Source organism: Patagioenas fasciata, chromosome 7 (assembly GCF_037038585.1).
Source record: "Patagioenas fasciata isolate bPatFas1 chromosome 7, bPatFas1.hap1, whole genome shotgun sequence".
Classification (NCBI taxonomy): domain Eukaryota; kingdom Metazoa; phylum Chordata; class Aves; order Columbiformes; family Columbidae; genus Patagioenas; species Patagioenas fasciata.
In genome coordinates, this window is record NC_092526.1 from 39769025 (window position 1) to 39793361 (window position 24337).

The 24337-nt window shown below is 40.3% G+C and overlaps 1 protein-coding gene across 2 annotated transcripts in view; it reads right to left on the reverse strand.

The window, feature by feature from the left end:
- Window positions 1-24124, reverse strand: part of SATB2 (SATB homeobox 2) — a 176358-nt gene extending 152234 nt beyond the window's left edge. For both annotated transcript variants that reach the window (XR_011740134.1, XM_065840845.2), the window contains exons 1-4: window positions 23997-24124; window positions 23154-23195; window positions 14790-15083; window positions 14174-14246 (exon numbers count right to left, since the gene is read on the reverse strand). Coding sequence is in view for 1 of the 2 variants with exons in the window: in XM_065840845.2 (XP_065696917.1) it covers window positions 14174-14246; window positions 14790-14821 (105 nt within the window). In the remaining variant the exon portion in view is untranslated. The remainder of the gene's footprint in view (window positions 1-14173; window positions 14247-14789; window positions 15084-23153; window positions 23196-23996) is intronic.
- Window positions 24125-24337: the final 213 nt, after the last annotated feature.

A 24337-nucleotide genomic window follows, 5' to 3' on the forward strand; every position in this document is an offset into this window, starting at 1 on the left:
GGATCTGAAGGACAGTTTGAGTGTGAATATGAAGGATAATCCGAGTGTGCCTCAGTCTGAACTGTGAGGCTTACCCCAGCTCGCCCCTGTTCCCACCTCAGTGGTCCTGCTGATCACTCCAAGCAGATAATCACATTTTTAGAAGTAATTTGTAACTTCTGTACCATTAAGATGGTACTACAAAGGTTTCACTTTGTGATATATTTCCCTTTCAGACAAGAACAGTATAAAAACTTAGTTTCAATTCTCATGGGGTTGTACTTACTTTTCTTCTGGTTTTGATTCACACCTGTGTTCACACCCTCCAAGGTTTGCTTTGAGTTTCACACTCAAACTGATAATCTCCCAAAACCACCAAGCCTGTTATGCCCTGGGCTGTATTAGCATGGGAGGTATTCCTAAAGCATACCACGGTTTGCTGTTTGAAGGGCTCAGCCTCACAAACCCAGCACTTAATCTCTTCCCAGTGAGCACTTTCAGCATCAGAAAACTATATTGTCAGGGCAGCGCAAATCCAGGCAGGACCAAACACCTGCCCAGACCAGTCAGCACTTGTGGCAACATCAAAGTTCATTACCGGTAATCAAGGAAAAATGACAATGTAAAGCTATGAAACTTGTATAAGTAAACTACTAATTATGATCATCTGGAAATCAGCTATTGTGCTGATAAAATACTAATGCCTTTTAATACGCAGCCCAAATTATCTTTGAAGTTGTGTATTCTGCAGAACTGAACTAGGAGGTTATTTGTGTTTAGATAACACAGAGGTGCAAGTTGATCTGCTCAGAAACAAGAACCTCGGGCCTGGGAGAGTTCAAATTCTGAGCAGGACACTGACTTCTGCTCCTTCAGGCATCAGCACTTTGACAAATCACTTCGTTTCTCTCAGTTTCTCTTCATTTCTCTCTGATCTTTTTCTTCCAGGGTCTGGTGTGAGTTAACAGTGCAGGTACAGCTCCAGAAAGATATAAAGCACCAGGGAGTCCTGCTCTGCCAACACTAAAAATTACATCGTGAACCAGGCTCCCCAAATCAAGAGATTCATAGAAATAATAAGTCTCAGTTTTATCAACCTTCCCATTTTGCACTTTCTACATGTATTTTCAAGGTGAATTCAGTTTACTCTGAGAACTAGACTCTTAAGGACAAATGAGATTCTCATGCAAGTCTCTGGGTAAAGAGAAAACAACTAATTTTATTAGTACTAAACTATCATCATGTTAAATGTTTTTGTATCCCCTGCATGCCCCACATCACACAATTGGTTCTTGAGCAATGTAGTCAAATAGTTCAGCACTTGCTGCTCTTCTGCAGCCTAAAAATGAAATAGCTTCTAATTTTTGCTATTTTTCCTAATTAAATATTATTTTAAGATGAGGTGTTTCAGCTTCCTTCAGGACATAAGTTCATCATGGTATACAGTGCAAATTGATGCAATATTTGAAGTCCATTCCAGTGTTAACAGGCACTAAAAGCAAACAGTACTGAGTTGCTTGTGGGGGGTTTATTATACAGAGTAAAAAAAAAAAAAGATGGAATGACCTCAGTTGCTTCACTGCTACCAACAGTATTGTCCACATGCAAATAGTGAACCATGTTTCACCAGATCCTATTTGTTGGAATTCTGCAGCAGGGAGCTGCCAAGCAGTAGAGACGGGTCAGAGACATGAAAGGTGTTTGTTCGGCTCTCTGATAGGAAAAATAAATGAAGGCAACAGTGGTTTCACCACTTCTGCATCCACAGAGTTAAACATGGGACCACCCAGGCTGCCATAATAAAGCCACCTGATACCTGGCCTAAGGCACTGACTATTCACATGTTCAAGCTCCTTGCCCCATCAGTAATTCTGTAATAAAGCCGAGGCTGTGTCTGCAATCTCACCACACATTCTGGCAGAGCCTGTCTTTACAGAGACACCAGACTCTGGTCAGAGCCCCCGTTTATCTCCTTCATCCCTTCTCTTGTACCTCTCAGGAGCGCTGAGAGTTCGCTGTTAAAATTCAGTACTGATTCGCAAGTCACCTACAGTGTTTGATGCCCAGATTCTATTCATCTCAGCAGGATACGAATTCCCAAAACACCTTGGAAATCTCAGGAGACCTTACTTGTGTTGCTGTACTAAGCAAAGACAAGGAGAATTAAAACAAACTGGGGGAGTCACAGGCTTCACCCTTAAGAGCCATCACAACCATCAGCAGAATAATCGCTTCAGCAGGGAAAGCCACGATCACAAAAGTCCCTGCGAGGAACAGGATTGTCCACTGACAGAGTAATGACAGTCAGCACTTTCAAAACATGGTTTTGCCCAACATATTCCAGTGTTATAAAAATCACTTTGTTTAAAAGTGTTTTTTCATCAATTGCATGAAAACTTAATACATTTTGTTAAAAAAAAGTTAATTCACTAACAGAACAAGAGAAGCAAGAAGTAGTTTTAAGTAAGTCTTAAATCTACTTTAAAATCCTACTGTAATTAAGGAGTAGCATATAAAACTGCTAAAATTTTGTGCTGCTTTGATTTTGGTTTTATTCCTTTCAATATTATTAAACATCTTTTAGAAGGTGTGAAGCCAGCTTTGAAGCACTCGCAAAGCATGCACATGTTAACAACTTTGGTTCATTTCTGCAATACACTCTGCTGAGGAAAAGAACAGGTGATCTGGAGCAGCTCTAGAACTCACCACTTTGATTAATGGGCCGTTCTGATTTATGGCAGCAGTGGGAGTCAATGGCAATTTATCACTTCCTTCCATGGAAGCAAAGTTCTATTTCCAGCCTCCTCATTGCCCACCACCTACTGGAAGAAGTGTTGCTAGAGGCAGGAATACTTTAAAAACAACCAAAAAAAGCCCAGTAGATTTCTAAAGTTGGCTTTAAAAGCATCCCTTGAGAGTTTCCCTGGGGTGTTTATGGCTTATATTGCTCAATTAGCTATTTTACATTGCAGTATTTTCTTCAAAAGCAATCTTGGACTCATTGTAAATTCTTAGAAATACATTTCATAATTTAAAAGTCCTATTTTACAGCTGCAATAAAGTCCTCCAGGGTGCATATTAGAGGCCATAATGGCACATTTTGGCCATCAAAATCCATTACTGGACTTCACCACCCACCCCATCATCACACTGGGTGTCTCCAACCCCTTTTGCTTTACCTGGTAACAAACTGATGTCAGCACCTGTTCTCACAAAATGGAGTTTAATGACAATGGGGCCGAGCTGAAAGTACCTGGGGAAGTTCAGTTCTGAGGCTCAGGCTCCTAAGAGTCACTTGTGTTACAATGGTGGGTAAATATACTAAAGTATCACAGGAAACTAACGCCCATCTGAAACTGTATAATTCCCCTTGTCTAAAGAAAACTTTTCCACCTTCCTTTTTTCTGCTCGCATCAAGCAGCATCACACCTATGCTGGCAGGGGGTTAATGAAAGATTCACTTCCACAGAAATGACTGAAAAGCTCGGAACATCACTAACAATTTCAGCAGCTCAAGCTGATTCCTCAGCTGGTAGAATTCTCTTATCTGTAGGAACACTTGCAAAAAAAGCAACTTAAAACCACTACTCACATTTCTTTCAGAAAATAAATGGTACAAAAATAATTATTTACCTTCATAAAAAAACCCCAGACCCTTTTTATGAAGTGTAATGTGACTGACATTAAGAAAAACTCTAAACCGCTCTCTAATAACATACCAAACTCCCAGATTCAGGACTTTTTAAACAGTTTCTGGATGAAGAGGCAAGTATACAGGTCTATGTACATCTCCCCACTGAGGTACCACAATGCCACTTTCTGTGGCAGAGAAGACTCATTCCCACCAGACCACACACTGTGGCCTGGAAGACAACAGAATGAAAAGAGACAAGATGCTTGTTCCTCCTGCTCTGGAAAACTCCCAAGTGCAGTGCTAGGGCTGCTGAACACCATGCACAAAGCAGCAGAACCCCCCCAGCCACACATTAAGCCACAGTAGCACCTGCCTTCGCAGCTCACATTAACCTAAAATCTACCCTGAACCTTAAAGCAGCTGCAGAACATGGCTGAATGTCAGATGCCTTCAATTAAAGATAACTGCATTTGTCCAGCTGAACTCTTTATTAGAAGGTTATATTCCTTTTGCAGCTGAGCATTGCTTTATATAGCTAATACTGGCTATAGAGTGGGTGTCCAAAGCACAGGCTTTGTGTTTGGAGTCATCTAAATATATTAGCCAATTCAAGCAATGGTCAAAAAGCATGGATCTCTCCCTGAAGGTAAAGATCACCCTCTTAATGAAAAAAAACTCGCAATAATCTTGGCTCCATCTCCAGTTTAGACCTTGTATTTTCAGATTTCAATTGCCTTTGCTATGAGCTCTGCGTTTCAATTTAGAGAGCATCAGCCCCAGGCTCCTCATCAGCACTGTCAGGTCCATGGGGACATGCATTCCAAACCACTGAACAGTTGGGAGAGGGTCAGCAAAACACTGAGTGACAAACAAAGCAGATCAGTTGACCCAGGACATGGGGGATATCCCCAGTATTTAAGAATGCCAAGAAGATCCAAATCCATAGGGGCCAAAACAGTCTGAAGATGTGGACAGGGAGCCCTCCCCAGGGAAGGATGTTTACTGCTTCCTTCCAAAAAGCAGCCTACAAGACAGGGAAGGCTAAGTAAGGTGAATAACAAAAGCATCCAGAAGGAGACATCAAAATCATAGGTATACAGAGATTCTATGCATTTATGTAGCTCTAACTACAACATGCCACATAAGTGCAGACAATATGTTAACAACATGCATTACAACAACACAACAAGAATGAATGGCATTGCAAGCAAGGGTGATCAGATCTCAGCTGGCTTCTCTCTTCTTCAAACAACAGTCCAGGCCCACACACCCCTGCTTTCCCCTGCTTGATGTCTCACTCCCTGAGAAGCCGTTTCCAGCCCCAGCGTTTGCAGAGGATTAGCACTGTGCGCCTTGGCACCAACGGCCCATGGCAGCTGTGCAGCTCGTCAGCACTGAATTCTGCAGCTGGGCTGGTGGCAGTTAGCAAAATCCTGTTGTCCAGATGGACATTTGCATTATTTATAATATATCAGACATGAATGTATATCAAAGTTACTTATAAGGACATTTATTTAGGGACTTGTTTCTGACAGTTCTGAAGCCACTTTCATCCAAGCAATGCTTAGATGCTGAATGCTTTACTCACCTACAGGAAAAGTTCCCCAGGTCTTGACCCCTGTTAACCCTCACATACCCCACACACACAGAAGGAGAGCCATAAATCCATTCTTTCCCAAATTATTATCTTAAACTTCACAAACCCCCTTACAATTACAGCACTTGTGTGCAGGAGCATCAGTTGTACAAGGATCAGGCCTGCTGAAGTTTTCCTAGAAGAATGGTGGAGAGGCAGGTCACAAGGTAAACTTTTCAAATAAAAAAGCAAATAAATGGTCACTGCGGAGGTAAGTGCTGAGAGTGCTCCCCACACCAGCCAACACAGACAGGTTCACACTGTGTTCCTCCTGCCTCCCACCCACCTTAGGAAATTCCCCTTCATCACACAGAGGGAGAGTCCCACAGTGTCCAGCACCCTTCAGAACGCACAGAAACGGTCATTCTTTATATTGGAAGTTCTTTAGCTTCGCAAAACCAGCATGAAATACTGTAATGGAGAATGATCAGGTATCCATTTTGCTAATATAGCCTTTAAAAATCTTAACTAAGCCCCTCTGAAAGCGGGTCACAGGAAGATTATTTTTGTTCCTGTGGAGTGACAGAAATTGAGGCTTCTTTAGGTGCAGGCAGCAGAACAAGCGAGCACTTCATCACTTTGCAAAGCCCCTTCTCTATGCAGCTGTGCATGAGTAATCACCATTTGTATAATTTCTAGTCTCTCCTTGCTCTGCTCAGGAGATTAAACATACTAAGACTACTTTCAAGCAGGTGAACTAATCCCATAGAGTTGACCACCATAAAACCCCCTCGTATTTCCATGGTCCGTGGTGTTTTAGCAACCCAAGGTTGCTTGCCTTCCAAATTACTCATTCCTGGATTCCACATCATTGAACACCTGATTCTATCCACTGAAAACAGAACAAGCTTCAGGAGAAATTCTTAAATCAGCCATGACAGCTTTGCTAATCACATGTAAATAGAGTGGTTGTCCAGTAGGATACAGTTGAACAACATCTCACCAGCAGTTGTTCATCCCAGTTAACCAGCTCTTTGCTGGAGGTGCCAGTTCCAGTCTAAGAAGCAGACAAGTGGTCAGGGTGGCACAAGAGGAGCAAACTATCAACCAGGAGTGACATGGGTCTCAAGCTTTCATTTCTGTCTCCCTATAGCCCAGGTAATGCGAGAAAATCATGAAGAAGAATGGCACTAAATGCCACCCCGCTAACCACAGCTCAGTGGTCCAATAGATACCTCTACAAGGTCTCTTGTCCCTCAAGAGAATCAACAGCACCTCCCAGTCTGGCATCATCAGCAAATGTGCTAGTGGTGCACTGAACGCCTGCAACCAGATCATTGTTGAATGTATGGAGCAGCACTGGCCTGAAAACTGAACCACATGAAATCACAACAGTGTCCAGTCCAGCGAGATTACAGCCTGCACTCAGCAACACCCAGTGCCAAAGCACTGGTAGATTCAACTCCTTTGTTGATATCCTCACTATTTTCTTTTACAAACAGTTAACACTTGAGCTGAGTCCAGTGCCGAAGTCCTTTTGAACAACTAGAGCAAATGTGCGAGTGCAGACAGCTGAAAGAGGGTTGTACAGTTACAGGCAAGGACGCTGCTACCTGTTGTTCACCAACACCTTTGTTTTGGAAAGCAGGACTTGCACTTACCTCCAAAAGGAACAATATTGCATCAACGTGCTTTTTGCCCCCAGCCCCAGAGTATTTTTTCTCTGTGCCCTGTCAATGGAAGAGTTCTATGGAAGTGATTAAGCATTCATTGTCACTTCCAAGGCATTGGCTATTGATGTTCTCCATACAGTGCCGAGAAGAGGGAGGGAGTAGTGTATCATATCCACCTCCCTCTAGAAACTCTATCATTGGAATACAAATAATGTAAACTTGTAAGTAGTTCTGAATGATTCTTATTAACTTCAAAATTAGTACCTCAGAACATAAGATTACATTTGAGATGTTTCTTGGACCTTGCATCTATACACAAAAATATTTAGTGAGCAAACCACCCCAGCATTTGGCATGGCACTGTTCTAGGATCACAAAATGCCTCAGTTCCATTAGCTTCGTAGCACAGCACCAGCTGCACCTCCACAGTTGGCATAAACAGAGGAATACACGGTTTCTGACTTGGATTAAACACAGATATACTGGATGACCAGAGGTACATTGTCTTTTGCTTCAAAACTAAACAGTTTGCAGAGTTTACGCATAAGAATGCCCTTACTAAATGCATTGATTGCTGCTTGTTTAACACGTGTTTTACATTTGGCACAGCAACAATACAAAAGCATTTACAAACTGGACCAGAGCCAACAGATGGCTCCTCCAAACCATCAGGCTCCGAATCCAACCCAGTTCCCACTCCTTCCCAGAAAAAGCCTGGGAAAACAGATTGGGAAGATTCCTAAGTACACACACACAATTTCTATGTGTCTTCCTGTGCATGCATGTGGATATATACACACATTCAAGTCTCTATATGTATAAACATGCATGCATACAGTATGTTCTACATGTACAATAGACAGTGCTCAGATGGAAAATGTTATCAGGGCTCTTCAGGTATCTAAGACCCTCCCAAAAATAAAGTTTATGCAAAGACTGTCCAGTGGAGATACTACTTTAAAAGACAATGCTACTTTGGGCATGCCTGGAACTAAAACATCTTGTAACTAGATATTCTGGCTTCTTCCAACAAGGTATTCCCCATTTGGAGAGCAGTTAGTTCCACTGCAGGGACTGCGGTATCAGCTCTCCAAGGACAGTAGGAATGGGCCTGGCAAAGGGAAGCCACATGCTACAAGGACCATTTTGGAGCTAGCGACTTCCGCTTTTGGAAAGGAATTCCTCCCTCTGGCATTGCCATGGGGACATTTCCTCATTTTGGTAGAAAAGAGCAGCTTTTGTGCTTCAAAAACTGCTGTGCCTGAATTGCCCCTTGTTAGCGCTGATCACCATAACTGTTAATGCTGGAAAAGGAGAAGAAAAGCAGGTGTCTGTGAGGTAAATATTTTAAGCCATAACTTGAGATGACTAGTTGCATGTTGCCAGCTGGAGCCCATTATCTCTCCAATAAAAACAGGACCTATTCTATACATCTGATCTTTGCTAGAGAAACATACATATAGTTCTCTTGAAATTGTTCCTTGATTATTTGGTTTTATATCACTTTAATATTTACAATGCTCAACATCTGTAGATAAACACTACAAGTATGCACTGCAAGTAGCTTTCACATAAAAATCAAACTCCAGAAAAGCAGCAATATACAAGTATGTTTAGAAACAGGAGCTTTGCATTCAGGATCAGTAATTTTTAACCTTACAAAGGTCCACCGGACCTCACAAACAGACTTTTGCTTTTACAGTTTAGTCCCTAAGAACCCCAAATCTGAGCTGTACGCCCTACGAGAGGGTCCTTCCAAAAGGAACTCAAGCTCCCAAGATTCATAACAGTAATAATTTAAAAAAGGCATTTCTGACTGGCTCAGTAACATAGCACAAGGTGTAGCCAGTTTTCCACAGCCAAAAAGGGGTGTGTGGACATGCCAGAGTCCATAGGGTGGTATGGAGCAGCCAGGAAACCAGAGCACGTGCCGCCTGACCCATTGCAAACACAGAGCTGAAAAAGGACAAGGAAGCCACTTAGGCTCTTACTTCCACAGGAAGAAACCTTTCTGGATCAAAACTCCAAATATGAAGGATTTTTTTTGTTTTACAGAAGACACCAGGCTACAGCTAACGCACAGCAGCTTATTAGAAAACAAGATTAGAGCTCTGTTATCTAAAAAGATATAATCTTTCAACAGAAAAATCTGTGGAATAGGAAACTGAACAACCCACTCAGGTTTCATGGACCCTTCATAGGTGACAGCTAAATGGTACCTAATACAAAGCAAATTACTGGAAAAACCTGATATTCTTTTCCTACCACACAGAAGACTGAGCAGACTTTCTATTAAACACATTTTATAGCAAAATTCACCACTAATCATTTCACAAATACAGACAGAAGCAAAGAATGTTTTGTTTCAGTTCTCAAACTTGACACAGTCTTCTTGAACTGCCTTCAGGACATGCCACCTCTCTGAGGAGCAGCATTGCAGCCTCAGCACCATATGAATGGCAAAGAGTTTGCAAGCTGAAGATGTTTGCAGTACTTTGAGAAGCCACCATAACCTTGCCTAAACAAACATAACCCGTTAACACCCTCACTATCTGCTTGGGGAGAAGGGATGTCCTTCTGGCAGTCACTGTTGATAAACAGAAAATCTGTTTATCTGATAATAGCTCTCCAGTCATCTCTGACAATAATTATCCCAAGCCAGTGTCCAGGTTTCAGCGCATAACTGGGGACTCCAGTTCATATCCTCAGACTGATTAACTGGCATGAATCCCACCAGCCCCACTGCCCAGGTTCCCTCAGTGAAGCTGTGAATAGTTCAGCATCCCAGTCAATAACTCACCTTAAACTATACCAGCATCTTACTCAGAAATCAAGCATGAAACACTAAAAAGCTCTGAGGTCTACAATTTAAATGGCCACCTTATTTAAACTGTCATGGGCTTTGAACTCTCAATGACTGCATAATGTGCATGATCTGAAAAATAACACTAATGCAAACCTAATGTTGCCCTTGCACAGCTCCTTGAGGAATTCAATGTGAAATAGTCCAAGAATAAAGAAAGAGCTACATTTTAATTTCATTAAAAATTAAGCATCATAACAGAACCAACAGCAAAACAGCATTAACTGAAGGTGGCATTTCTGAGCATAGGGTGAATAGTTTTCACTGAAGGAGGTATGTTTGAATGTTTGTATGTATACCTATACACTTTATATTTACATATACACATTAAAACAAAAGTTCAGCTTGGCTTGCACCACATATTTCATTTTATTTACAAATTTCAAAGAACACAACCTTACAAAAATATGGGAAAGCTGTATCAGGGTTTGTTTTTAATTTGCATCAAATAAGCATATATTTAATACTAGTATTCATTAAAACATATACTATATCTGCTGCTGTGACAGCATGCTTAGGAAAGGGTTAAGACTGGCATCAGCCAAGGAATACAACAAAGACCTTATTAAAAACTGAGAATAGACCTTATCTGCCTGGTTAAATAGCAGCTAAAAATTACAAAAAAGAGAATCCTGTAGTAAGAAAACTCAGGAAGAAAGCGAAAGAAAAAATATTGCAGACATTAAGTTTTCAAGAAATATCACCAGAGTCCCTGGAACACTTGTCCTGGACTTGGAAAATTCCCATCTCAACTCCACAACAGCTTTTATTAATTAACTTTGAAGGTACTGATTCACTAATATATTCTAAAGAACTGAGGGTTGTATTTTAGAAGTAATTTCAAAGCAGTTATGAGAATTTTAAAACTACAGTGGCTGCCACTGAAAAGAAAAGAACTTTGTAAACTCACCATATCCTATCCAACAAAGAACTGTTGTCCGTTTCAATGTGGCCAAACTTGCAGTGGTTCAGCCACTGCTGTATGGGAGCTGCTTAAATAAAAGTAACAGAAAAGGTTTAATGTGACCACTTTATAACACAACATTGAAGTGGTTAGACAGAAGGAAATTCAATATTTACTTCTAATACATTATCTTTTGGTTTTGTGCAAGTTGCATATAAGTTCAGCACAAGCAGAGTTAGACTCAGCTCGCTGGAACACAGAGCACAGAACCATTAAGCTGAGCTAGGAAAGCTCTTATTTCAAGCTGAATGCTTAATACTTTGGACCCCTCTGAAAATTCTCGTGGCAGTTTAAAATGATTCACTTGGAGACACAAAACGCCTAGATTTTTGGGGAAACTGGTAGGATTTGCTCCACTGTGCTCGGTGTAAGCAGAAGAGAGGCTTTCTCTGAAAGCAGAAGTCTCTGCTTTTCGCATGCTGCAGCCTTCCCCATGTTGCCACCAGGTGGCAAGATGACAGCAAAAGGGACAAGGCAATGTCCCTGGATTCACAAATCGGCACCCAGCTGTCACCCTCTAACGCAGCCAGGAAAAAGCAATAGCTCCTGAAACGCTGAAACTCCACAGTAACGACACACTGCAATTTTCTGGATTTGCAAAATGTCGTGTAGCTGAAAGTAATTAGGGTTCCACATTGCTCTAGAAACCCATTTATAAAGTGACTGACAAACCAGGCAATTGTTTTGTATCGCAGCCTGTGTTGCAATTGAAGTTTCATGCTACTCTGCCTTCCTGCATGCCCTGGGAAGTACTCAGTGCTAATTAATTCCAGAAAAAAAACCACAACAAATGAGTAAAATGAAAAGGAACAAACCCTGATTTTCATGATCTCAGACCCAAACTCTGAGCCAACGCTCATTTGCACAGAGATAATCAAGGAGGCACTGAAGCTGATTCAGTTACACAAGTGAAACGCAAGGAAAGGTAAATGGAAAGAGAAGGGACAAAACAAAAGTCAAAGTTCAACATCAAGAAAAAAATGATCAGTGAGTCTTTGCTGAGCTTCTCTAATTCTAAATGCTTACTCTTAAATGTAAAACCTGATATGAAACCCACATCCATGGGGTGAGATGGGCTCTAGTTTTAAGTGAGACACAAGAAAGGATTCATTGTAATTGTAGAGGAGACTGTCTTTTTTAAAAGAAAAAAACCCCAACTACTGAAAATTTTAAAAATATTTTCCATTAAGAATAACTGGGGGGCATTAAATTCTGTACTACAAAGTGTCTGGGCAAGAGGGCCATCTCCCCACCTATTCCCCCACTTCCCAGAACCACACAATGTGTGGTACCAAACAACCAACTCCAAGACCTTTCTGCTATCAGCATTGTTCTGCAAGGTATAACTAATTTAAATCACAGTATATTGGACTCGGCTAGGGAATAGGAGGGTCAAAGCTGGGCTCTGCTTCTCTTATGAAGAGGTTAAAAAAGCTCAAGTGTTCAGGAGATCCCAGGAAAAGAACTATGCTCCTGGTCAGGGTAGTTTTTCAAGACTGGGTTAATAGCAAATACAGATACCCATGCTGCAAGTATTAAACTGAAACATTACGGAAACTAATATGACCTGCAAACAGGTTAATTTTTACGCACAAAATAGAGCTTCAGAAAACCCAGCACTATCTGAAAGGACCAGCACTTGAACAAAATGTATTATTAGAAATTCAGGAGTCATACATCGCGAATTTAATATACAGAAAAAGCTCCTCTCGTCTTCCCCAGCTCCTACCTTCATCTAATTTCTTCTGAGAACTCGACTATCCTGTACCTTACTTCTAGAATAAGGAGGTCTGACAAAATACATCCAGTCCTTGAAGTTCTAGTGATAAAACTCCAGAGATCAGCTGAGCGCTAAGAGCTCTGACAACACTTGGTCTCCCCATGAGCTGTTCATACAGATTACACTGCTTTTCACTCACTTCACGCAAATCTGTCCAAAAGCGCAGATCAGCCTTTGTTCATCTGTGGTAGTTTGTCTGGCAGGTGAAAACTATTAAACATATGGAGACAAAACCCCCAAAAGTACATGGAGCTGCACTACATCATTAAAAGGCAGTGAAATGGCGCTTTTTTAGAAAAACACTAAGAGGTTTATTTGTCCTGAGAAGATTTTACTTCTTTCCACAAATTTGGAACCCCTTCACTTGAGATTCCAAAACCTAGATCCACTGTACAGCCATATCCTCAAACATTTCTGATGCTTTTCCTTGGCTTAATTTTGGAGTAACCGTATCATGCTATCTGAAGTGTCCCAGACAATAATGTTAGGAAATCAAGCTCCTTAATTCATTCTAGTTAAGCACTCAAGATTGCTCCCAGGCTTCAGAAGTCTCAGTCTACAAATTTATCACAAGAAACCCTCATTTTTTGTAGCTTCTTGCACAGCTGCTAACTGAGTTCCCAGCAGAAAATATCTGAGTAGCAACTACACTTAAACAGAAATGACTTCAGCAAAAATACTTGTATCAGATCTGACAAAGCAGCAACAAACTGGAAGCCAAAACATCTCTTATTTTGGCCTAATTATTCTAAGTAACAGGATAGGAAGAAAAAGGAGGTGCAGAAAAAGTGCTAAAGCAGGTAAGATATTGGTGTGAAATGGATGAGGTTCATCATCACCACTCTGGAGCAGCACATGTTGGATCAATGGATTCCGATGGTTCTGCTGCAGGATGCACTAACTTTGGATGTTCATATTTCAACAGAAAATGCCATTTGCATCATTGTATCTTTGCTAACACTACATACAGTTTGTCTGATTCACTGTAATCCCTCTCTAGTTTGGAAGACTACTAAACACAGGATTATTTACAACACATTTTTTGTTCATCAGTACCTTGTGTAACATTCCTTGCAATAGCTAAATGACAGCAACACAGCACAGATTCTACCAAACCACGTTCTTACATGTAATTCTAGGCAAATAAGATTTTTGAAAGGACTTCAGGGCACACAGGGTTTATGTCTACAGATGTTCATACAGTATTCGAATTTTTTTAGACAGCAACTTGAAGGTGCTGTGCAGCACAGAAACCAGCATTACTACCTGAACTGTAAATAAGGATCAAAAACATCTCCCAAAAGCATTAATTTAGTGCACTGGCTGACCACCTTACATCCCACAAAGTCAATAATCAAATGAGCATATGTGAAGTAGGTGTAACATGTGAACTCTTGCTTTAGTTAGCCAGAGGAAGTTATACATTTCTTACAAATCTGTTATATGAACACTTCCTGGCCACTGACCCCAATTCCAAGATGTGAAACCACAATTATTGTTAGTCAAGGCATTCTATTCACAGCAGGAAAAATACTTTTCCATTTTGTTAATTTATGGTAATGCCCATTTCTTTCTCAAGTATCAATATGAAATGTCCAAGCATTCTTTCATATTTAACTTGTGTTACTATATATGTCCTTCACTCCTTTTCCTCTCATCTAAAAAAAACAAACCAAAAAAATCCTAAAGAGGTAAGTTACTTACAAGCAGGTTCATTGTAGGAAAAATATATATACAATATTTCGGCTCTGTTGACTGCACCATTCTGTAGACTGGTCTGGAAAAGATGTAAAAAGAAAGACTGGGAGACAGGAAATGTAAATGCTCTTGACTACTGACATTCTTTGCTAATATATCTTGAGCAGGTCAGGTAACATCACTGCTAATATTTCTAAAGTTATATATTAATTTTATCCATCTCTGAATAATATTTTCATCTCATGCCTTCAAAACCATTCCAAAGAAGACTATGCTCTCTTTTTCTTACTGAAGACAAAAGATTACAAGATAGGGACAGATAAATCCAATATTCTACAGCAATATGTGACACCATTCCCTAATTAAACCATTGGAACTAAGCAGAGTCATGAACATGGAGTGAATCCAGATTCACACTGCTCATTTGTGCTTCCCCAAACAGTCTCTTAGGATTAATTCATGTGCTTCAACAATTCAATACAAAGTTCTTCCATGCTGAGATTTAAAATATGTTTAAGACACATGATTATACATAGATACATTTTTTTAATATGGAAATTGCTTCCCCTTTTCCAAAATTACCCAGTGTATTTCAGTAACACACATGATGCGCAATGCTTACAGTGCTCTGGAGTGATTCCAGCACCTTCCCATGGTCACAGGCCAACTCTTCACAGCACACCTCTGCTGCCCAAGGACAGACGGACAAGAAACATCCTCCAGAATACAGGATTACTTATATCCAGTCTTCATGTAAAGACAGTGTGCTGTCATCTTATCTTTAAAGATTTCCACAACCCAATTCATTCAGTTTTCCCATTGTGAGGAATGGTGACCTCTAGCCCCCGTGCGCTGCTGCCTCAGGTAGCACCTGTTGTTCATCTGTGTGTGCTCACACAGGAGCTGCCTCCAATACCTGTAAGCATTAGAAAAACAGATTTGTCAGAACAAAAACCTCACTTTTCCTTCTATGTATTATTTCATATTTATTAACAAAATAAGATTGGCTTCCAGCTTTTCCAAACCTATCTGCTAATGACATGCGGAAACAACTTTACAACCTATGAAGTCATACCACTTTACAACTCGCAAGGCTGTAAAGCAGGTATGTTTATTCGACATTGGGCACAAAGGGGATCAAGCCACCATTCATGTGCAACTTCTAACAATTAGAGGTGTGTTCAAATACAGTAAGGGGTTACATATTCATAATGGCCCCAGGAACACCTACATATATTCATGACCTTTCCCCGCTTCTTATTAAAATGAGTCCCAGGTAATAATTTCCATAGCCCTCTCCTTGACCCCTCCCTGTTGCACCTGCGTGGTGCCACCTGGTGGTCTTGAGGAGGGATCTTTGGATGAAGGCTCCTTCAGCTTCATCACAGTGAACTGTTTACCTTTGGCTCATTATGCTGAATTGGCTGGAACCCAAACTGCCAAGTCAGTTGAAACTACATTGGTGCCCCCCTTTTGCTGAAAATCTTCATTATCTCATCTCCCCAAGGATACAGCTGGATGCTGTAAGACTTATCTTTGCATTCAATGAGGCCCTGTTTTTCTTACTATAATTGGTCACATACATCTCTAAACTAGACACCCTTAAGGTGTTAGTTAGTTAGTTCCCTCTATCACCAGTACCCAGCTGAACCAGGTAGGAGTTCTGGACTGACACTGCCTCCCCTTGTCCCATTAGTGTTTAAGTTCAGTTTATCTTCATTTCTCAAAGTTCATTGTCTCCAACTGACTTCATCACAAATATCCAATATGTACACACTGAGTTTCCTTTAATTTGGTCTGATATCGCTTCTGTTCCTTTATTTCAGTGTGCTAAAAATAAAGGTCTTCTGCACAGACAGAGAAAGGCATTTATTGAAAACAGACAAGATGTATTTAATTAATCTGCTTTTGTCCACCTACATTAGCTTCATTATCCATACTATAAAGTAACACCTAAGTAATAACTCATTTTCCAAAGACAGGCCTCTTGGTCTTCCTGTTGAGTGCTCTGCATCAAACAGCTCAAAAGAAATGAGCTGACTTCATAAATACTGAACTTCTTTCCACTACTTAAAAATAAGAGTACAAGATGTATCAGCCCAAATTGCTTTCAGAGGGCAGTAATAATTGGTATATACTTTTCTATGGTCAAGATGAACAATTAACATATCACTGTGATTTAAAACAAATCTTGAACATGGATTCCCAAACTTTAAAATATAATTATCAGCGCTTATCTCTCCAAGCCACCAATGTGTGTTGCTCAAGAAAGATCTTGATATTCAGTCTGCTGGACTCAACATCACACTGCAGAAAAAAACAACCGACTATTTCTATGGCTGTGGCAAAACAACTCATTTAACAAAACCTTCCCAGCTGCAAACAAAATGAAAACATCTTGCTGGTAACACTCCTTTTAGCCAACACTAACAAGAGTCTCTAGATTATAATCAAGCTTCTAAATGAGAGAATAAATGCTATATGAAAAGCGGGACAAGTCAATCAAATCTAAATTTTCTGCCGTTCACTGCCAGCTAGATCAGATTCTTATTCGGTTAAATATATTACAAAATAATTAAAAACAATTGCAACTGTTTACAATACCAACCCAAACCAAAATGCTAGAAGACCAGATTTTAAAATGAGAAAAAAGTATAAATGGCTTTACATAGAGCCAAAAATAATATGCTGAAATTTTACTTTGTTCAGTGGTACAATTTGCAAATACTTGGAATCTCAGGTAACACCGTTCCTGGTTTACTTGCCACAACTCAATTAATGAAGGCCCAGGTCTCTCCATGGCACCCAACCCTTCTCAGGTGTAGCTGATATTCTTTTATCTGAGCAGGGATTTGACTGGAGTCCTTGCTGGATGTCCTCTGAGCACTCCCTGGCACTTAGCTCATAATAGCCCTGTTTCCACCCTTGTTTCCACAAATGAGATCAGACCAAGCTCCACAACAACTAATAGAATTTTCTTATCTTCTTTAACATACATGGAATTTTTGTTGATAGTTCTTTGCAAAGTATGAATGTCTTTACATGAGTTTACTCACACTGAAGTCCAGCACCTCCCCTACCTTACAAAATGGAAGGAGGAATAATTGTGACATGATTTTAGCAATCCACCAGAGAATGATGAACCACAATAGCATCTTTCAACTGTTGATCAGCAACCCAAAGCCTGAATGACTTATGCAGGATTTTCAAGTTTTAAAGCTTATCACTAGAATGCATTCAACACAAAGTCTCTCCTAGTATTTTTACTTATGGATAAAGGAATCATACAAAGCTCCAAGTTTCCCTGGCAATTCTGCCATTTAAAAACAACAAGCAAAAAATGGGACAAAACCCCCAGCAATGCAAACCATCCAGCTGGTGATTCTGAGTTGGACCTACAGCTAGCTGCTAGTGATGGAAACTCCTTATGGCAGATTGTTTAAGCACAGAAGAAAGCACAAATGCACATAATTAAGATCGGATGTTTGCTTTTTCCTCCGAACACAAATGCAGTATTTGTGTTTCAGCACTGGCAATAACAACTGTGAACTACGCTATTAATGTCTGATTTAAAAATGCTTGTAGCAGGATCCTGTCTGGAGGAACAAAAATAAAAATGTATTCAGACAAAACAACAGTGAAAAGTGCATTAAGAAAATTAAAAGCAGTCATTGCAGAAGAAAATCATGTATTCTTCTCCCAGAAAGTTATTCGTATATAACTTTTCTTAAAATGGATCCAAACACTGCCATTCTCAATAAAATCTAAGTTTCTGAGAGGATATATTTTTAAAGTATATGCAAATCCTTGTTTTATTTAAAGACAGAAAGTAGCTCGGTACCATTTTTGTTCATTTTACTAAACAGGCTGGGGAGTCTAGCTGCATTAATGGCTTCATTTATTAACTCGGGTTTAAGAATTTACTAAGACATCTTCAAAAATAGATCATAGAATTGGGGCTTCTCCATTTCCGTAAGGGCTGCAAGGGAAGTTGCTGGCAGTTCACACCAAACCAACACCAGGCATCCTTTTGCTGTACAGTCTCCTAAATGGCTCTCTGGCTCTAACCCAGTATCTGGAGGTACATCCTTTCACCCACCAGCAGTGGAGTTGAGCTGCCTATTACGAGTGGCTAAAGTAGAGTAACATGATTTTGTTTCCTTGCCTGCTCCTCCCTGAGACATTCTGTGGTATTTGCTAATGCTATATAAAACCAGCCCTACCGAATGCCAATGGTTCTCAACATTGAGACAGCCTTTTGGGTCTATATAAATCTGAACAGAAGCATGTGCTTAAACACTTTGAATGATTAATTATTTCAGTTCTTTGAGATACCTATTTTTACAGTATTTAGAGTACATGTGCTGAAGTCTCCCAAGCTATGCACTGACTGCAACAGGACGATTTGCATTAAGAGGAATGAAGAACTGCCTTTAGAGGTTTGATACTGCAAATGCACAAATGTTGCCTTTCCATTGTCAAAATATTACTGAATAATCTCTATCCACTGGAAATCACACAGCTGACTCTGTCCCTTACTTCATATAACCTTATTCTACTCAAATAACACCTTTTTAGACCACCATCCCATAAACAAATGAACCAGAGTCCTGAGCTTTTGGAGTGCTTCACCTACACAAATTTTGTCTCTGATGAAGATCTGTTTCAAGTTGAGCACCTATTTTCTCCCTACTTGTGTGATGTACCACACAAGCAGTGTACCAACAGAATTCTGGAAAGAAAAACTAGAGCAGAGGACATGGTATACATTCCAGAAACCCGTGGTGCAAAGATACTGAGGCCAAATTCTGACCTAATTTTCGTGCATGCATAGTTAATAAAAGGCATGGCGGAAGTTAGTCTCATGTTGAATATATCACAGTACCCATCCACAAAGTCAGAATATTCTAAGAGAGAAGGGAAATTGAGATACAAGCATGCACAAGCCAAAGATTTCCTAATTTCACTGCCAGACAAACCTCCAACTCCAGAGGTAGTTGAGCTGAGCTTGGGTCCATTTGTTTTAAAGCAAGAAAATCCTCTCCTACTCCTCTCCCCGGGCCACTGTGCATTCTTCTATGTCCCAGGCAGGATTTCCCAATTTATATTGATTTATACCAGACAGCATACAGCTTCCTTATGTCACAAGTTTCTCATATACTTTGACAAAACACAAAGCACAGGAACTTTGTCATTTAACTACATATTCCGTGATCAGCAGAACTACTTAAACTTGTTTTATGGACTCGTGCCCTTTGTCTTCAACTTTTCTATGGAAGTAATTCCTGCCCTTCCCATCCACTGCACCCTCTGTGAACTGGACAAGGACAGAGACAGTATATGCTGACTCCGGTATGCAGAGCCAACACATACTGAATTTTCAGCCTATTGCTTTCAATCACACTGTAAAAAGGTGAAATTCTCCCCAATTTTCCTTCAATAGAGGCATTAGTTTGAGTCATCCTCACCTATTCACTCAGCAGTTTCCCCAGTACTCCCAGATGATTTGCTCTACAACTTCTACTTTTCATGTGAAGTGGGCAATAAGGTCATTGGGAAGGACTGACAGGTAGACAGACTGCATGATTAAACAAAACCAGTTTCCACAGGAAAAACAGCACAAGAGACAAAGATGTCTCTCTTTATAGTTCTTTATATGCCCTATTTTTTCAGCAATAAAAAAAAAAACAGAAATAAGATCACATATCCTGTTATTTTAGTGGCTTCTCCACACAGCTGACAGAAAAAGAGCAAGGATTTATTTTTCATGCTGAAAAGCTTTTATTCTCACTTTCATGCAACTCAGTAAATTGCCAAGAGAGTAATTTATTCTCCCCTATGCTCTCCTGAATATCCATACACACACAAAAGATGGATGCTGGCAGGCAGAGCTGTCAGTAGGAATTTCAGCAGAAGTAAATTGTTTAGTACTTATAATGGAGCATAATAGCTGTAATTTCATTTGAACTGTTGCCACTAATAAGCTAATAAAACTACGAGTCACAACCTAGCCATTCATCACCGCGTAGCCGCTGGGAATTTCTCTGTGCGCAGTTCAGCACAGAGACAGGTAACTCGGTCCTTTAAAGTGTTCTGTACCTGGAAGAACGAGGAGCCAGGCCTGGCAAATTCTGCCTGCACTGAAAGACACAGTTGCACATCAACTGCAAAGGAGTTCTCCATCAGTATTTAACAGGTGTTTGCACAGCTATTCCAATCCCCTGCCAAAATGCAAACTAGCAATTTGAATGCATATGCAGCTCAAAACCAAAATGTTTAAAAGGAAATTTCAACATGAAATACAATACACAGGCATGCAAATATGTATATATGCACATAGCAAATTAGTTGGGGAGGAAGTATGTTTTTTCTGAAGTACCATGAAATATTACAGTTGCTACATATGGACAGATAGAAATTCATATATATTAGATATTACTGTCACATCACCAGACAGTTGTTCTTCACCTAGAATTTTGGTGAAGCATCTATCAAAATGCTTTAATTTAAATGGTATGATTAAAACAAGCTACAGCATATTTTCTTGGTCTGAGAAAACACATGCAATCAGAATTACATTCTGTGCTGTTTGCATGTGTTCTGAATGAAAGAACATATGCAAATGTAGCTGATTCCAGAAAAAGTGCTTTGATTGTAGCACAGATGACTCTTGCAGTGGTACTCTTTCTACTTATAAGCTGTGGATACAGTCGCCTCTGAAACTAATTAACCACTCTGCAGGCAGCCACAGAGGTCTGTATGGGAGCTCAGAGTCACTGAAGTGGTGAATAAGCCATTAGCTCTCTCCAGAGGAATTAATTTTGATACGAGCAGCTTTCATCACTGCTAATCAACCACAATACACATGCGTTCTGCCAGATTCCCTGAGATATATGGGTAGACTTGTGCAGAGTCATGAAAAAAAAAAACACTTTGCACCCTACCTCTCTGTCCAACCTGTAGCAGGCAGTGAACTGCCCAGTGCAGGCACACAGGACATGGCATTTGGGAAGAAGATGAAAGCCTATATACCATTTTATATATTAGCTTTAATTGTCTGTTAACAGTTGCATCACTAACACACTATATAAGGATTTCTGAGCAGAAGTACCTTTGGTTACCATAAACATCACTAGAACACAAATAAGGTCTGTAAAACCTTTTGGACAGGCTAATCTCTTACCTGGAGAAACCAGAGGAAGGCTACAAGAGGACAAGAGCACAGATTTTTATTTTTTTCAAGATACAGATAGTAATTATTCACATTTCTCAAAAATATCAACCAAAATGGAAGCTTTCATTCTCCTAGCCACTTCTCTCAGCTGGATCCTGACAACTTTATCAGATAACATTAATGCTAATAGAGCTCTGCTTGTGTGATTGCCTTAGCCATCAGGGTCCAAGTAACTACATTTTCAGAGTACGGGCATTATATTGTTTCTATAATTTTCACAGAACCACAGAATGGCTTTTGTGGGCAATTTTTTTAATATCTACTTCATATGAGAAAAGCAGACCACTTGTTTTTTTTCTTAAACTTATACATTTAGCAGCTCCTACCTATTTCCTTAGCACAATACCTAATGGGCAACAGAAGTGACTAGGTTTCATTAGCCCTTCCGATTAAAAGTTTTAGTGTCAGCACAGACCAAGCCACTCAAAATTGGCTTAAGAAACAAACTGAAATAAATAGTTGTATGGAAGGAGTTAAAGATTTTTTTCCTTAATAATTTTGCTTCATCAGCAGAAGCATTGTGGAAGCTTCCACTGAGATTTCAGCCTTGGGGCATGCTCACAGAGAAAAATCTAGAAAGCACAGGTGCAAAATACCCCCAAAACTCAAACCAGAAGGAGAATTTGCCTGGGGAAGATTCCAAAGTGAACACCTGAATATTTCTAGCTGGCCCCTGCACAGTAAGTTGCACTCCAGGCAAGTGCAGGTGCCTCACAAGACTTTTAGGAACCTTAACTCTTTTTCCTAAATTAATCTTCCTTCCATACAGAGCCCACTAACTGCAGCACAGCCCCACCTTCCTGCTTGTACAGAAGCAAGGGTGAAACAGGGCCCTACACCTGCAAACATTTATTTGATATGTTTTATTGTCTGAGTTTTCTACTACTCCTCCAGACAGCTAAGTATCCTTCTGATTATGTGACAGACAGTTTATGATCTTCATAATTGATTGCTGATACATACAGGTGGCAGGTTAAATAGCTCAATTCAATCTTTTCAGAAAAATCAAACTACTGGTTTATGTGCATCAGCTCAGGAGCTAATTCAGGCAACCATTTTTACTCTTTTTCCCAAACACAGCCTGAAATTTCATCAAGAAGTGTTTTAAGTTCTTACACCTGACTTATTGTGCAGCTCTTCAAAGTGAGTATTTGGAGACTGTTATCCTAACGGCTGTATGAACAGATTAAACATACACTTCCTAGCTGATGTATGCCACAGGAAAATGGTAAATACGCAATAAAAGATTAATATACATCTTCCAGCCTCATCCACTCCACAGTTCTAAATCGCTCAGAGCTGGCAGCACAGGCAGGAATTCTCAGAGGAATTCCAAAGAGAGACTTTGGAAATGAACACTAACTCTACTATAATGGTATTAGAAATACTGCCTATATGGACCAGCTGCTAAACGAAAGAAAGCATTGCTGAAACGCACCTCTAACCACAGGCTCCCAAGACACAAAAGCGATTATCATCAGATGGCTGTTCTGATGCAGATTTTTCAAACCACATTGCACAGCACCATCTGCTGGTGAGAAAATAGTTGGATTTTTTTGTTCTTTCAGGCTTTCTGAAAAAAGCTCTAACCATATCAAAGATAATTTTCATACAAGAAATGGTAACGTTGAAGTTTCAAAATAAGCAATTTAAAATAAAAGTCTATAAAACACAGAAGTCACATTTTTTTAATTAATCCCCGTTATGCCTAGAAACACACAAAGTGAAAAAATACCCTTTAAAAGGTCTTACCCTCTTCATCAAGGGGACCAGGCATCAACCTTGTTCTGATTTCTGCAAGTAAAGAAAAACACATATTACTCACACAATAAACAATTACATCTCAAAGCATACATCACAAGGCAATGTTCTTCTGAGCTTGCATATGGACCACAATCACAAGGTCTGCTTTCTGGAGGAGCTTTAGAACATGGGAAGTAAGATCGGCTGAGCTTGCTCTGGGACAAGCCCAAAGACAAACCCATGAAAAACAAAAGTGTGCCAAGGAGACGCTTGAACGGACCATTGCTCAAACTGGGTCTTCCATGAGTAGGCTGCCCAAAAAGATGTAGGCTTGAATTTATACTTGGAGAATAAGCTACTTTAAAGCACTCTACTCGTTACTAGTTTGCCACATTGACAAATAACCTTAATAACCCCATACATCCTTTTTATTTGTTGAATTTTCCCTCAAGATAAGGAGCCAATAGTTGGCTGCAAATTCCTCTATTATGCAATCAATTAACTCGGCTTTCTTGCACAACTGACCCAATTAGTAAGAGCCAGACCTAGTATCTGGAGCTTTCCCAGGTTTATCTACAAGCACTTCTAACTAGACTGTGAGAAAAAAAAAAAAAAAAAGGAACAAAAACATGAAATATGAAAATTCTAGAAAAAACAAAAATACTCAGGAATAAAGGAAAGGCTGTTTCCTTGCTTTGTTTGCCATGTAAAATGCTGAGTTTCTCACAGTTATAGATACAAGAGCTTCTACTCCATGTGGTTCACTAGTACAACCAAAGTAAGCATATTTAAGCTCCCCATTTTTTCTTACTTTAAACACAACACTCTTCAGAAATAAACTAATCCACATACCTCTTTGTTTTGAAACTAACTGCTCCGTGTGGAGTACGGGACACCCCATAGTGCTGTGACTTCTCCAGCAGCACTCTGGGGTTTTACCACCCTGCTGGGTGACCTTCTGGGCCACACTGCCCAGAGCAGGGACACCCACGTCCCCTCAGGATTCACCAGCCCAGTGCCATTTAGGACACCAGCCGGGCCTCAGCCTTATCCCAGCGAGGGCAGAAGGCGGTGCCGGAGCCCAAGCCGCGCTGAAGGAAGCGCCCGAGGACCCGCGATCCCCCCAGAGGAACGACGTTACCAGCTTCCCGCCACCCGCCTTTTAAAGGCTCCGGTGACGTCACCGCGCACGT